The sequence below is a fragment of the Triturus cristatus genome, chromosome 4_2 (genome assembly GCF_964204655.1).
Source record: "Triturus cristatus chromosome 4_2, aTriCri1.1, whole genome shotgun sequence".
NCBI classification, from domain to species: Eukaryota; Metazoa; Chordata; class Amphibia; order Caudata; family Salamandridae; genus Triturus; species Triturus cristatus.
Genome location: NC_140586.1, coordinates 69974064 through 69990640, shown reverse-complemented (window position 1 = coordinate 69990640; position 16577 = coordinate 69974064). Strand labels below are relative to the sequence as shown.

General features: G+C 41.3%; 1 protein-coding gene across 2 annotated transcripts in view; it reads left to right on the top strand.

The window, feature by feature from the left end:
• ODAD3 (outer dynein arm docking complex subunit 3) overlaps positions 1–3331 on the top strand; it is a 253592-nt gene extending 250261 nt beyond the window's left edge. For both annotated transcript variants that reach the window (XM_085600554.1, XM_085600553.1), the window contains one exon: positions 1714–3331. In XM_085600554.1, the coding sequence (XP_085456680.1) occupies positions 1714–1844 (131 nt within the window). In that variant the 3' untranslated portion in view covers positions 1845–3331. The remainder of the gene's footprint in view (positions 1–1713) is intronic.
• Positions 3332–16577: the final 13246 nt, after the last annotated feature.

The following is a 16577-nucleotide window of genomic DNA, read 5'->3' as shown; positions in this document are numbered from 1 at the left end:
TATGTTATAGGAAGTTAGATACTGCAAAGGTATATATGGAAATAAGGAAAATTTGAATTCTACCTCTCATTCAGTGGCAGAAACCTGATCGTTTCAGGCCCACCACCATACTGGGCCTATCCAAGAAATACATTCATGTTATGGGTTATCAACTTTCCCTCTAGCTTAATTCAATAACGCTCTGTACCTTTGATGCCTATTGAAGCTTTTCGGACACCTAAATCCTTACCATACCTTGTTATTAAATCATTTCTGAGACAGTCCTGTGTTCCCTAATTTAGACCAGAAAACAAATGTCCTGCTCGTGTGGTACATAATGCACATTTGTGCCTAGTGATAGTTTAATTCCTACTTGCAATTCTGTACTTGATGGAATACTCCGAAGTATATTGTTATACTTTGCTGCTTGCCTGTGTGGATATTCTTCCTGAAGAAGACCACGGTCTTGGATCCTAAGCCAGTATGATTTGCGGCATATGTCGACATGTTGACTGCTGTGGGCATGTTTTTGTTTAAGGGCGTATTGCCCCATTACAAGATTGATCTGAACTGGGGAGGGAAATATCATACTTAGAGGTACCTATTTCATCCAGTATCACCACCTGATTTACCAGCCATCATGTGCTTCTTTGCCTGGAATGGGGAAATAACATACAGGACCTGTAATTGCTAAATCGATTACCACATGTGATTACCAAATTCTAGGCCTTTTCCACACCTATTTTCTATCGATTAAGCAGGTGGAAAAGTGCACAGTAAACGCATTAAGCTTTACCAGGTATGTTCTCATACCTAGTAAAACAGAGAATTGTGTGGGTTGGTGGGGATACCATTTATCAGAATGGTTTCTTTACTTTGTAGTGCAAATAGTGCCCTGGAATATGTTTTAATGGTTCTGTATCACCACTTTTTCTTTTTTCTTGCATAGTAGACCATGTATTAGGCATGGTAAAAAGAGCATATTAACTTCGTGTTTATGGAAAAATCACAAATTGTCTGTTGGTTTTAAAACGGTTTAAATATATATTATTTTTCAGTATTTTGTACAACTTTTAGTTGGTCATCCTCAGAGTGTATGCTCTATGCAATCTGTACATAGGCTCACTTGTCTCTGCTTTCCTTTCTAACAATATCATTAAGTTAACCCGATGATCTCAATGAATGTAGACCTGGGTGCACCATCTACCCAAAATGTTCTAATCTACAAGACCCTCTTCTTTTGTAGTATGGTCTGTCAGTCCAAACTGCAGTAGGATTTAATGGGTGTCCCTTGTGAAATCTCACTGAGCCCAAACACACACAATCTGTAACAAGAGATGCCGCTCTATGATTACAATCACACATTGCCTCTGAGAAGAGGTGCTTCTCTCTTATAATAGACACACACATAGCCTTTGAAAAGTTACCTCCTGCTTAGCTGAGGTGTCATAGAACACACTACCATTGATAAAAGACACATAAAGTTTGATGTCAATAGAGGCGGCTCTTATCATAGAAACAAACACAGTGATATGAGAGGTGCCTCTCTCACCCTTGATAGACACATGAATGCCACCATTGCAAATATTGCCACTGACTGATCAAGATCTATAACATATTTCTGACTGATTGAGGTCACTCCCTGGGAATGCCCTGCTGGATGCCTGTGATCCCTACATCTCTTCTCACAAAGGATAGCTCTGAATCCTCACACCTTTCCATTGATCTCCACAGATGACGATGATAGTGGGGATGACGAGGGTGACGTGGTGACCCGGGCTGCACTGAAGCAACGGTCCCAACAGCTCATTGAGTCAAAGACCAAGCGCCGGACCCGAACCAAGAAGAAGAAGGGGAAAATGTGAGCTGGCTTTCCTTCCCATCTGTTGCCAGAGCATCGACTCATGGGGCAAGCGGAGACCACCTTTATTGATGCCCAGATGTACCTAGCCTCCATCTTTTTCCTTGTGGTCCAAGTTTTACCTAGCACTCATTGCTGCCCCACAAAGCTCTATTGCACTCTGTACCCATTCCTAAGCTCTCTGGATATGTGACTTGTTTCTCTACACACGGGATAGCACCTCAGAGATTCCACAACAGATATCTTTAATTTGTGCCCAGGCTCTAATTCCAATCCTGAAATTCTGTGTGAGACTCACGAACACAGGAGGGAATTTCCTGTTGCTTATTGTAGACAGCAGTTCCTCAGGGTATGAGGTATTCTCTACTTCGTATAGATGCATGAAAAACCCAGTGGATGATTTGTGCCTCCACACAGAAGCCACTGGTAGAAATAGGTACTGGGTGACTTATGTTACTACCAGTCTTATCTGAAAGGCAAAAGGCCTCTTGGTCTTTTCTGGGGTTCCTGGCTATCGGGTGCTCAAGGTCCATTTGGGAAACTTCCAATGCTACATCATACCCTCTCCTTACTCTCTGTTCGCTGATCTAGGCAGTTTCATGAATCGCAGGGCTACATTGGTACTGGCCTAGCCTTCCATTGCATATGGTTGTTTGCTGGATAGAAGATGTTACTTGGACCATTCTGGCCGACCCAATTCTACATGCCAGACAGTTGAGTCATTGCTTTGTGCAGTTCCTACATCCATTGCCCTCTCCACTCACCTTTGTGCCACTAAATCCCATGGTTTAAATGCTGCCTCTGGCTATGAGTGAAAACAATCAAATTCCCTTGCCTTCAGCCTAGAGTAAACATCCATTTACCGGTCATACTATTTCTGTAGTATATTATCTTTCATAGATTCAAAATATTGTGGACTTCCCTTTTTAGTTCCAAGTGATTGCTTGAAAACCATAGTAGATAATGAGGTCTATTATTACAGGAGGGTTCAGCCTTCTCAAGTCTTAAATACAAAATATGTTATTGTTGATGAGATTGTTTTACACGTAAGTAATTCCAACTTCTTCTTCAGCACTGAATCGTTAATACATTCAGTGTACTTCAAGAGGACTCTAAATTTGGGCACACAATCTGGAAGGAGGGTAGGAAAAAGAAGCTACTATTTCAAGCATAGTTCCTGCATCAAATTGAGCACCGGACCTGGCATCTGTGTCCTTTGAGCAAATAAAATAATGCATGGCGCAGCCCACTATGAACTGCCGTGCTTGATTTTGATATAGTATCTTAGAGCCTTCCTGACATGTCAAATAAGAAGTGCTCTTCCTTGAGAGAATGTGAAGAGTTTTGGACGCCCACTGGAAGCAGTGTCACCTGGTTTATGTGAATAACTAAGATAATCATTAGATAGAAACCATAGATGAAAAAACATAAATGGCTAATTTACTGAAAGTGCGTAAGTAACTGGAGCTGAATGCTCTAGACAGGGACTGCACTACCTCTGTACACTCAAAAGTGAGTATGTAACAAATTAAACAAAGTTTATGAAATACTTGAGATGACTAAAACTAATCAACATCATCAAGACCAATGTATATATCTGGTTCGTCCAGGAACATTCGCATATTTGAAAAACGAATCAGAATTTCTTCTTGTTGAAGTGTTGTTTAATCACACTCCTTTCAAAGTAAAAAAGTTTGTGATACAATGTTCCAAATCGAATGAAGAATCAAATGACAAAGCTCAATTTTCCCAATGTATTTCGGGCGTAGAATCGCCCTTCTTCAGGGGTATCTATGAATGAAAACGAAATAATCGAATTGAATAATTCAAAAGGAACTGATAGCAAAATTAAGGATGGAAAGGCTCAACGCCACCAAACAGTTTTAGACGAAGTCAGGGGGTTGAAAGTTGAAAGCACGTCACCAATAGAACTGAGGAAAGCTGCTGTGTGTACAAGGAGGGGGAGCGGGTTGTCCAGTGCGTGAGAGCAAAAAGTAGATAAAGTTCACCATGTGAGAAAGCTGTAACGCAATACATACACGAGTTGCTTAAAAAAACACTACCTATGAAAGAATGATGGTGCTGGTTTCAACTGCGTGGCTGAAACAGTGAAATAAGGTTGCCTGCAAGAAAAAGAGAAAAGTGGCCCATAGGTAATTAGCGGTGCTGAAGAACAGACCGACAGTTGTCGAAAGTGTGGAAAGATGAAAAACAATGAAGTGACTCACCGACCGTTCACGGAACGCTTGGGACCAGATTGCTGTGAGAGAACGGCTGTGTGCGGTTGCACGAGCGTGATAGCACTAAGGGACTTGACGTTGTGCAGAAATGAACCTGGAGAGAGTGAAAAGATTTAAAGGTCAAAAGTTGTCTTATGTGTATCTAAATGCTCGTGTAATGAGGCCTGTCGAGCAAATGTCGTAGGGGAAGTTACCTTGTGAAATGCTCTCTGAATCCGCGCTCTGAGTTCCGAAGAGTGTCGAGGTGATGAAACAAACTGGAGTCTGTATGTAGCAGCGGCGTCCAGACCACGTTAGCGTGGGGAGGTGCCGGTGCGAGAAAATAAAGGATGGACTGAGGAGAGTGTAGTGGACGCAAGTGAGCGGCCATCTTGGGTTGGGAGATGTACTGGTAGAAAATAACAGTGATTGTGGAAGAAAAAGAGGTAGTGAGAGAAGAGACAGTGGTGGAACAGAATAAAAAGAAGAACTAAAGAGATCCCGTACACCAAGAGAATTCTGAAATAAGATCTCAGCTGGACAGAAGAAATAAAAGAGTAAAAACGGTTAGGCTTGTTCGTATCATACATGTTAACAATGAAACAGTATTCTGCCTATTTACAATCTATTACGTGGTTGCTTACAATAATGTCGTGTCCTGCCTATTTACAGTCTATATGAGAATTACATACAGGCATGCTGTCTGTGTAAGTTAAATGTAGATGTCAACATGTAATAACACACGGATAACACTGGTGCTTGGAGGATAAACATAACTATAAGAATGTGCGCACATTATGTGTGCTAGTATAGTACATGATCAAAAGCTCAACAATTGCAATCTACGGTGTCACACATGGTATCACAATGACTGCTTAACTCTGTATCAATTGAATAAGCGTAATGTGAACTTCCTCTCATGTAGCTTAATGGAAATGTCGGCATATGCCGAAGTATTAGGTGTAGATAATAAAATGTGTTGGACTAAAAAAAATGTGTGACTCCCAAAAAATGTAAATAAGACCTAAAGTGATGGTGGACTTGAAGAAAAAAATTGCTCTGGTGCACTGGTTAATAACCCTGACCTCCTTCTGTTCAGGAATATGGAGGGAAATGTTACAAGAAACATGCAAACTCAATCTTATCATTGAGACCCTTAGGACTCAAGGTATTGAGATACCGAATCCAGAAGGATTCCCTCTGAACAATAAACTTGCTCATGTCACGATCATTATGCAATTTAATGACTTCAATCACACTGAATTTTAGTTGAGCGATCGTGTGATGAGCATCACACCAATGATTAGCAAGTGGTGAAGTCGTAGATCTGGTATGAATACGGCTTTTGTGTTCCGTGATACGGGTTCGTAGGGATCTTTCAGTTTTGCCTACGTAATATAAGCCACAGGGGCATCAGATAATGTATATCACGTTCGAGGTGTTGCAGTTGGCTGTGAAATGAAATTTAACTGGCTTGCCCGACCAGGGATGAGCCATAGATGCACCCGTGATGACATTATTGCAATGGGAACAGTTGTAACACTTGGTCATGCCCTTCGGTACCTGATTGTTAGTGGGATCACGTTTCTTGAGAAGTTCCTTCAAGTTATTGGAGCGTTTGTACGCAAAAATCGGTGGGTTTTTAAACAGATCTCCGAAGTCTGGTTCTGCCTGTAGCAGATCCCATCTGTTTAGAATTGTTTTTTTGATGTCAGGCGAGAGGGTAGAGAACTTGGAAACATAGACCTCTCTAGTTTGTGTAGGTTTTATTCGTTTGTCAAGTAATGTGGACCTAGAGACCTGATTGAGTCGTTCAACCGATGACTCTATGAGTGTCCTAGGATATCCGCGTGCCAAGAACTGTTCTTTTTTGTCTTCGAGAGTAGTGTGCAATTGTGAAGTATCTGAAGTGATGCGCTTTATTCTCAAAAATTGAGAATAAGGGAGATGTCTTTTCAAGGACTGCGGATGAAAGCTGTCGTAAAGGAGCATGTTGTTGCGGTCCGTGGGTTTTTTGAACAGAGAGGTGGTGATCTTATTAGACGTCAATTCAATATGTACATCAAGGTACGTGATGGAATGTTTGTCCAGTGTGTATGTAAACTGTATTCTAGGATTACAGTCATTGAGCGACAAAAGTTTGGTTTCCAAAGTTTGTTTGTTACCTTGCCACATAATGAAAATATCGTCGATGTATCTCCGATATATGATGAGGTTATCAGTCCATTCCCTGTCATTCAGGATGTTGTCTTGTTCGAATTTCATCATGTATATATTTGCGTAGCTAGGAGCTCCCGCAAAACCCATGGATGTACCATTGGTCTGTAAGAAGAATCTGTCTTTCCATTTGAAGTAACTATTGAATAGGCAGAAATTCAATAGTTCCAAGAGGAAAATTTTGTTAGCTGGGATGGTGTTCATTTGAAGCAATGCCCATTCTATTGCTTCGATACCTTCGGAGTGTGGAATTGAAGTGTATAAAGCAACGACATCTACTGTCAGTAACCATATTTCATCATGACTCTGAAGACTGAGATTGTTGAGTAATTTCAGAAAATGTGTAGTGTCTTGCACATATGTAGACCCTGCCTGCACAAATGGTTGCAGAAAGTAATCTAGGTGGCGTTGAGCCTTTCCATCCTTAATTTTGCTATCAGTTCCTTTTGAATTATTCAATTCGATTATTTCGTTTTCATTCATAGATATCCCCTGAAGAAGGGCGATTCTACGCCCGAAATGCATTGGGAAAATTGAGTTTGTCATTTGATTCTTCATTCGATTTGGAACATTGTATCACAAACTTTTTTACTTTGAAAGGAGTGTGATTAAACAACACTTCAACAAGAAGAAATTCTGATTCGTTTTTCAAATATGCGAATGTTCCTGGACGAACCAGATATATACATTGGTCTTGATGATGTTGATTAGTTTTAGTCATCTCAAGTATTTCATAAACTTTGTTTAATTTGTTACATACTCACTTTTGAGTGTACAGAGGTAGTGCAGTCCCTGTCTAGAGCATTCAGCTCCAGTTACTTACGCATTTTGAATTTAGGTGGCAGGGTGGAACCACCTCAGGGACAGCACACCAAGTTCATACAACTATTGAACACATTATCGATTTGGTTTATTGTTTAAAACAGAGTGCACGCCAGCTGTTTTCTTCTTCCACATATAATTTACTGAAAGAGCATGGGTCAGGCTCGAAATGTCAACTCACAATTATAGTTATCTTAAAGGATAGATACATCCTATCATACCTATTGGGGATTTCATCAGTTCTGAGAAAGAAACATCATATTCCAAGAAGAAGCAGACCTAATGATTAGAAAGTATTTCTTCTTTTAACTTCAGAGAAAGATAGTTAAACATTGATGCCCATCCAAAAGTTACCATCTAATTAGAAAAGTTAACTTGCATTGAGAATACTAAAGACTTATCAAACACAAATAGGTCAAATGTTGCCCAGAATTTGAAGTAGGCACCCCTAGTTTTAAATTTAACGAATTTTATTAAATCAATTTTAATATTATGATATTATTAATCATTTATGGTCCAAAACTGAACTCACTTGCACTTTTGGCCCCTAAAGTATTTCATAACTCAATGGCACTAAAATAATTGATCTTAAATTAGAGAGATGAGTTGTCCACTTATGGATTCAAACCTGTGGTTTTTTGCAGGTCACGGGCACTGATCTGGTCTGCCAGTTAAGCTATCTTACAAGACATTCAGAACATAGCCCCAGTTTTCTGCAAAAAATCACAAATGATCAACGGGCAGACTCAGCCAACCAAATTCTAAGAGCTGGGGAACCAAACTGCCAGGTTCCTGTGGGCTGTCATCTCTGAGTTTTGCTTCGGCTTCCCAATGGACACACTATTACTGTTACTCCCTGGTGTTTTGTTGTGTGTGACATATTAATCATGACTTTGATTCAGATGCTGTTGTTTGTAGTCACTTTGAATTTCCTTGAAGTCGCCTTCGAGGACTACAAGAGACATGACTTGACCGATCTTTCCTCTAATAAAGGTAAATTAGGAAAATTAGGAGACCTTGTACTTAGTCAAAGCCATGGGCATATTTATGGGTCTTTTTGAGACACTTAAGTTTAGAATTGCCCTTTTTAGACGTCTAAGGCATATTGAGCTCCCTACAATATCTTCATTGCATTCATGAGCTTTATTGATTTCCTGTGCTAGTGCATCCCTCATTTTCAATTTCTTGTACATTAGTAGCGTAGGTAGAAAGATTTTACCAAAACTACAACCCACATCATGTATTAGCGAGATGCAGTGCAAACAGCAGTTATGTTCTAAATTTGCCTACCCTTACCTCCATAGTTGTACTGCTTTAATAATGTCATGGCACATAGCTCTCACTGTAAAGAAAATTAGACTTGCCTCTTCAAGACAACCCCCTAAACAGTTTCCATTACCTGTGCAGCCAATGTCTCTTTTCTGTGAAGCGTTAGTGTGCTCTTTGACGATACAGCTGCTGGTAGCTGTTAACATGCTAAAGAAGATATGACTGACCAGGGCAAAATGAAAACCACCAACACTGTCAACATTTAAAATTCACTAATGCTTTGCACAAAAAAATCTTAGTCCACAAAATGCAAACAATTGTTACCTTTTCTCAAAAAGAAGCCATCATAGGTGCAATCCAATGTCTTTTTATACCTTCTCTGTTGTCTGCTGGAACTTCTTTTAATGGCTCATAGTCTGTGAGAAAGTAGAAGGCATGGTTGAATGCAGGGGTCTACACCCTTTTATGTATTAAGAGCCACTTATGTTCAATGACAATACCTCTGAGCTGCTAATATTATTAGAGCTGTAGTAGAAACCACATCAGACAAGATTACATTAGTGGCATCCCTGTGCAAGATTACTAGCAGTAATTACTTCTGTGCCTGAGGCACAGTTTCCAACAGCTATGTTAGAATGCTTTGTCAATGTAGAATGCCACTACATGCGTAATACACAACAGCCTTAGCTGCAGTGCCCCTAGCACCAGGTTAACATTATTAGTAATAGTTTACCCAACACTGTTTGATTTTTATCACTCAAATATCAGCTTTAAATATATTTTGGAAATTCAACCATTTTTATTCAAGCATCAGCTTATGAATTCTGAAATACACACACACTTTTCAATTTAGCTATTCATATATTAATTCAATCAAGCAAAAGCTTCTAATTTGGTTCACTGGGCTACACACAGGAGAGATACCAGTAGCTCAAGAGCTACCTACGCATTGGAGAAGCCTAGTTTAATGTGTGGTTGCTGGGCTCACAGTGTCTCAGCATGACCAAGGAAAATCCTTGCTCGCAGGCATCCCTGATTGCTCCTACCTGCCCCTCAAAGTGTTTTGCGCTTCTCTGTGCCATGTATTGTTGCACTGAAGAAGGCAGATCATATTTCTTACGAAACCTCTGTTGGCTCCATAGTGAAGTCAGAATTGCCTTCAAAGCAGTTGACATTTTTTTATGTTAACAGTGATTATGAAACTCACTCTTCTATAATCTTTGCCTCACCCAGAGAGTTTCTCCTTCAGATGTCTTCTAGAATCCACACATTCCTTCATTCCTACCCTGTCATTCAATTCCCAGTAGCCCTCTCTAACATCCCCTTTGGTTTTCATATGTTGTATTAAGACTTCAGTGCTCTCTCAGGAATTAACTCTTTGTCTATTTTCTTTCCTTTCCTATTATAATTTAATTCTAGTTCCAAACTACACTATTTAAACGGAATCTATTTTAAATTGATTCGTGAACTTTGGAAAGTGGCTGCATAGCACTGTGAACATTGCACTAAGTTAAAGGTGTCTAATGCTGCTTCGTGAGGACTGGACTCACAGCAGATTTTCAAGATAAACCCTGACTTTTCAAATGATTTGCATTTATATTCACTTAATATAATTCTGTCTTGTGGAAATCCAGGAAATCTGGCGTAAGTCCAATGTTGGACACCCCTGTACTTTAGCAATGCATTTAATAAACTTAAATATTGAAACTGCATCATTTACTAGCGCCAAATGAGTGGTTTGTGCTTTCCTCACAGAACGTAGCTTTTCTAGCACTGTGTCTTTCATGATAGAATTAAGCTGCGAAGCCTTGTCAGTTAATGATTAAAAATCGGTGTACATATACATTACATTAGCTATATGCTGCCTGTCTTTTTACCTGATTTTCTAGCTCCACACATTTTGCAGGCAGCAAATTTTACTTTGCTTGGTAATATTAACCTTCATCTTGCGGACACCAAAAATAACCTAGCTTCAACCCTCATAGAGGATTTGGGCTCATTCAATCTTTCTCTTCTGTATTCCACTTCTACCCATGTTGCAGGGCACCTCTTAGACCCCATCTTTTCCAATCTCTTTACCCTTCTCGTCACTTCTCCGCTCCAACTTTGTTGGATGGATCATTATGCAGTACCTTTCAGTATTACAGTTCCCTTCTCTCCCCTTACTCGACCTGCTCTGCAATCTAAAACCAGGCATTAGTCTAAACTTGACATGGCTGAATTAAACAATTCGCTTCTCAACAGAATCCCTACCCTTATTTTTCAACCTGACTCTGACCAAATCGTTGTGCATCAATGGCTTACGGAGGCTATTGATTCGATCTTGCCTCTAACATCTAAAATGCAATACAGAATACACCCTTCTGCCCTGGGTTAACTGAAGCCCTCAGTTCTGACAAAAAACGCTGTAAAATGCTTGAAAGGTGTTAAGGAAGCTTTATACACCCAAGGCTAAGGCAGAGTATGTAGCTGCTCTGAAAAAATATTATGCCTCCTGCAAATCTTCCCGTGCATCTTATTATAAGGAGATGATCACTAACTCCCAACACTGCCAGAAGCGACTGTTCAAAGGTGTGAATGAACTTTCAGCCGCTAGCACCTTTACACTGCCCTCCTCCCTCTCTCAACAGCAATGTGACGAGCTAGCCACATATTTCCTAAGTAAAGTAGTGCCAATTCACTGTCAATTAGATGCGGATGCGTCTAATCTAGTGAATTTGTCACTATCTACTACCCAAGCGTTCAGCCTCCTGGACTTAAACCCTGAAATTTAGGGTTTGGCCATCTTTGGATTTGGCATCATTGCACACTACTCCGGGTTCCATCAAGTTTGGCTCCCACTAGATCCCCTTCCCCCGTCAAAACTTAGACTCTTAAACGATGTTACCCTCACTGTAATTCTTGATCTTCTCGACTGTTCCCTGAGTTCTGGTTACATACCTCAGAACTGGAAGCATGCATTGGTACTCCCTCTGCTTAAGAAGGATGACCTGGACCCTCTCTGCTGGGGTCAAATTTTCGTCCAATCTCCCTTTTTTCTGTCTTCTCTAAGATTCTGGAAAAGCATGTCAATACCCAACTTTACTCCTTTGCTACTACCTGTAACTTGCTCCACCCGTCTCAGTCTGGCTTTAGGGTAGGTCATAGTACCGAATCCGCTCTACTCGGGGTCACTGAACTCCTTAGACTAGAACTTGACTTTGGCGGTATGGCCGCCCTCATCCTACTGGACTCAAGTGCAGCTTTCAATAAGGTTTTACATTCCATCCTGTTGGACAGATTGGAGGTGTCAGGCATTGTTGGCCTGGTCTTGAGGTGGCTGTCTTCCTTCTTGAAAGATCGTACTTTTCAGGTTTTATCAGCGAACATTACATCTAAGACCCTAACATGACCTCTGGCGTTCCTCGGGGATCTATCCTCAGCCTCCGCTCTTCAACATTTATGTCTGCCCTGAGGCGGATTTGATTGAGAGGTCTGGTCTCACTCTTTTTTCTTATGCTGATGATTCCCAGATTATTGTTTCACTATCTGGTGCTCAAAATCAAGATCCTCACTACCTGGCTAGGTTTGACTAATGTCGCCCTTTGGGTGAACAGCAATGCCTTAAAGCTCAATGGCAACAAAACAGAGTCATGGTTCTGGGAAATAACCCCGAATTCTGGGGAGTCAACCATTGACCTGTTTTATGGGGCCACTACCCACTCCGGTAAATAAGGTTAAGAATCTCAGCTTCATTATCGATAAGAACCTGTCCCTCAAGTCATAGGTGTCCAAGCTCATAGCCTCCTGCCTCTCCGTTCTCAAATGGCTCAAGAAGATTATTTGGTTGTTTCCCTCGGCAGCACAGAGAACGGTACTGCTGGTAACGTCCCGATGGGACTATAGAAATGTACTTTATCTGGGCGCTGACAAATCCTTGCTCTGCCGCTTGCAAATCATTCAGAACGTGGCGGCTCACATTCTTTTTCGGCTGCCCAGACATGCTTCTGTCTCTCCTCTGATCCACAAACCACATTGGCTTAAGGTCGATAAGCGTATTCAATTCAAGGCCTTATGCTACATATTCCGATCCAGACACGGCCTGGCCCCTTTATACATCCAAGGATTGGTGTCACCCTACGTGCCCACCGGACGGCTGAGATCATCAACCCTCTCATTGTTTACTACTTCCAGGTTTCGTCTGGCCCGCATGATGAGTCGCTCTTTTTTCTACCTGGGCCCGAAAACGTTGTAACTCTCTTCCTGTAGCTCTCAGGAATTGTCACTTTCTACTTACTTTTCGTAAGAACCTAAAGACTCTGCTCTTCAGTTGTCATGACTGAGCTCCACGTCACTTGGTTATCTGTTTGTGCTATCTGAGCCCTTTTTTCTGCATCTCTGCTCGCTGTCTGCGTAGTGCCGGGAAACCCTTTCTGGCTAGCTGTGCGCTTTTATACGTCTCTTTTAATAATAATAATATATGCTACCTGTAGTCTGTCTACTTCATTGTGTGACTCAAATTCCAGTCCAGCTTCCAATACACTTTTAACCAGCTCAATAATGCAATTTTTAATATAACACAGCATGCTTCTAAAAAAATAAAGAAAGCCCATCAGAATTTTCAGGAATATATCAATGTACACGGATGCTGTAATTGTGCTGCATAGGCAAAGTGACCTGCCACCCCTAATAAATGTCATTTTATTAAAATCACTTGAAAAGGAGACATTGTGGCCAGCCTGGCCGACGTTGTCCTGCTGCAGCATTATATATGAAACATGTTATAAGTATGTAAAAATAAATGTTGAGGTAGCAAATTTGCTCTGTCAGAGAATGATTGCCAGGTGTCTGCATTTCATATAAATAAATTACACCACCATCTCTAAATGTGTTTTTGTACACGGCCCAACTCTTTTCATGCACAGACACAGCAAATAATTAAAGTGGGCCTTTTACGTGCCCTCTGCGAATGTATGATGTTACAACGCATACATTTACAACGCATGCCTTTACAACGCAGTTTTTACATCGCAACATCCTTTACAACGCATACATTTACATCGCATGCCACTTCAACAAATCTTTTAAAACTACATTTACAACGCATTCCATTACATTGCATTATACCTTTACAACGCATACCATTACAATGCATATCATTACATTTCATTTAAGGTGAATGTTGGATAGTGTAGGGGTAAAAATGACTATTCTAACTCCAGGGGGTGCAACAGTAGGGTAAGTGTTGGATAGTGTAGGGGTAAAAATTACTATTCTAACTCCTGGGGGTGCAACAGTAGGGTAAGTGTTGGATAGTGTAAAGGTACTATGCATTATAATGGTATGCGTTGTAATGACATGCGATGTAATATCTGCATTGTAGTGACATTCGTTGCAGTGTCATGCGTTGTAGTGACATGCAATGTAATGGCTGCGTTGTAGTGACATGCGTTGTAAAAGACGTTGCGATGTAACGACTGCGTTGTAAATGTAGTGCAATGTAATGACTGCGTTGTAAAAGTTGTTTCCCGCCCTCTGCAGCTGCAAAAGGCAGGAGGCTAGCAGGGTGCTGTTTCATCGATTTTTTTCACTTCAATGGATATATTTTTATTTGACTTTATGTTTAGGGCTTTTCTATAGCAGACCTGAAATTTACACATAACAAAGAGACTCGATACAGGTTAGGATTAATGGTGAAACAGACAGTTAACGGGCATGATTGTATGATATCGTCTGAACCTCAAAATATCAGATTAAAATTAATGTGGAGGTGGGAAAATGAGTTTTTGCTTGGTTTCCGAAAGATTTGGGCAAAAATACTGACGGTTATAGTGAAGTATAGGCAAAAGCAAAAAACATATCCGCTGCAGAACAGGAAGGTCGATTTACTGTATTGTTACTACAAATACACATTGTAGTCGCAAAACCTTCTAAGACTCTCCTAAAGGTAGATACAGAAGTTCACAGTATAGTGAAACTATGAAATATGACCTGGTACAGCTGTTAAGGACCACCGGCCACATGAGTCTGCCCCAATTCTGTCCATTCTTGAAACACACGCTCTTAATAGTTTATCCCTTTATCCTTCCTCTTCTTTTGAATGTGCTGTCCATTGTTTCCCCTGGCCCTCATGAATTTATTTGCTGTTTGTGTCTGCACCACTTCTGACAAAAAGCTATCTCATGCATTTACTACTCGTTTTAAGAAATTAAGTTTTCTCCAACTTGTTCGAGTGTTTGGGCCCATGGGGGTCGAAATGTATAATGGAAGTGTCTTCCTCTTTTGTTTCTGAGACTCAACTTTCAGTTTTGTGCACCACTGAAAATAAATTATGATCCAATTCAGCCACTGTGTATCGTACTTACTCTGCTACCATGTGGTCAGAAAGACTCAAACCAAAGGATTGGTGCCAGAAAAAAATAATGATGTCAGATGCGTCACTTTAGGGGGTTGTTTACGGTATTACACTCCTAATAAATGCTTACTCCTGGTGGTAGTTGTGTCCATGGGCTCTGTTGGGCGTGTTGGTGTGTTAGATTTAATCTAGGATCAGAAGCACTGGAGACATAGAAGCTTTTTCCTCCGAATTATTTTGTGATATTTAGACTTCAAGGCAGTAGACTGTGCAGCTCCTGCTGACAGATAAATGTTCCATCTAAAGGCTCCACTGCCTCATGTTCCCAAGCTATCTCCTTGGGTTTGGCATTTGCAACATGTAGGTGACAAACACATCAATTGAGATCTGCACAGCAGCACCGCCTCCATCTAATTCAAAACCTTGCCAGAGCCCTGCCATTCCCAAACCAAGACCACCGACTAATGTACTGGATTATCAAGGTGATCGATCCATCGTGGCAGAATCATGAAGAAATGGCAGAAATGACCATGGCTGTACAAGCCCCTCCATGTTGGTGCATCAATTGGACTGGTGGAGACAAACTGCCACATGCATCAAACTAAGCAACTGTGATTCCTTAATAGCGATTATTAAGGAATAGCTATTAAGGATTCGCAATTGCCTATGCATGTAGGTTTCGCTAAAAAAAATTGCAATTCCTACACATTTCCTAATAGTGAAACGCAGATTGCGATTCGCTATTAGGGAAGGCTTTCCCATTCATTCCTATGTGCCTAGAGGTCCATAGGAATGAATGGGAAACCACTGGCAATTTGTGATTACCAAATAGGTGATCGCAAATTGCGAATGCAATTTCAAGGGAGCCAGGGGAGTAAAGGCCACCCTGATGCACCCCCAAAATTGGCATGTGTGCACATGCAGCGCACACACATGCCCTAAAGGCATGTGTGTGCGCCACATGGCACTTAGAAAAATGCAATTTTGTGCATTTTTTTAAGGGATCGCAAATTACCATCAATTTGAAGTTGTTGGCAATTTGCGATTCCTTAAAGCAAATTCGCATTCTGAGAATGCTTCTTGCATTTAATTTAGGGAATCGCAAATTACGATTCCCTAACTGCAATCGCAAAATAGGTAATCACAAATTTTGCGATTACCTATTTTGCAAATGGCTTTGGGCTTGATGCATCCCAAAGGGCTAATTACCGGTCGCAAAGGGGCCGATTCGCAGAATCAGCTCCTTTGCGACCGGTAAGTAGCTTGATGCATGTGCCCCAAAATCTGGCACAGACCTCAGGTCCTGATGAATGTCTGGCATGCTACAGCAGTTCAGATGGGAATTCCGAGGCAGTGCAGGAAGAATCTGGACAGCTCCTCATAGCTTAGGGGTCTCAAAGGTGCTATCTTCAAGGGAGTCCCAAGGATTCCACTTTTGTTAGGAGTTGCTTGCACATGCCAGGGAAGATGATTTGGGTGCAGGTGTGATGGAAATTGACTCCCCTCTCGCCAGAACTCCCTGGGTTTCCTGCAACCTACAGCTGAGCCTGCAGGCTAGTTGGGAATCCCAGGGGATTCTAAGGCCCCCAGCGAGGGGGACACAGGAACTCTTTCCGGTTCTCAAGTAAGGAGGGAATGAGGTACCTTCCTTCGGCTGGTCCAGACTATGTAAAATGTTGGTGCCTAATACCACCACCCAATTCTTAAGTGCCAGGTAAATGCCGGGCGGGCTGACGGTCACAGAGGCAGAGACACTGCCATCTGATTGACACTCTTCCTGGCTCCGCCTTGTAATCGGGTGTGTGGGGCTGACTGAGAGGCAACTGGGTGGCTCCTTGCTGGAGTGTGGCTATCACCACGCCAGTGGTAAAATTGT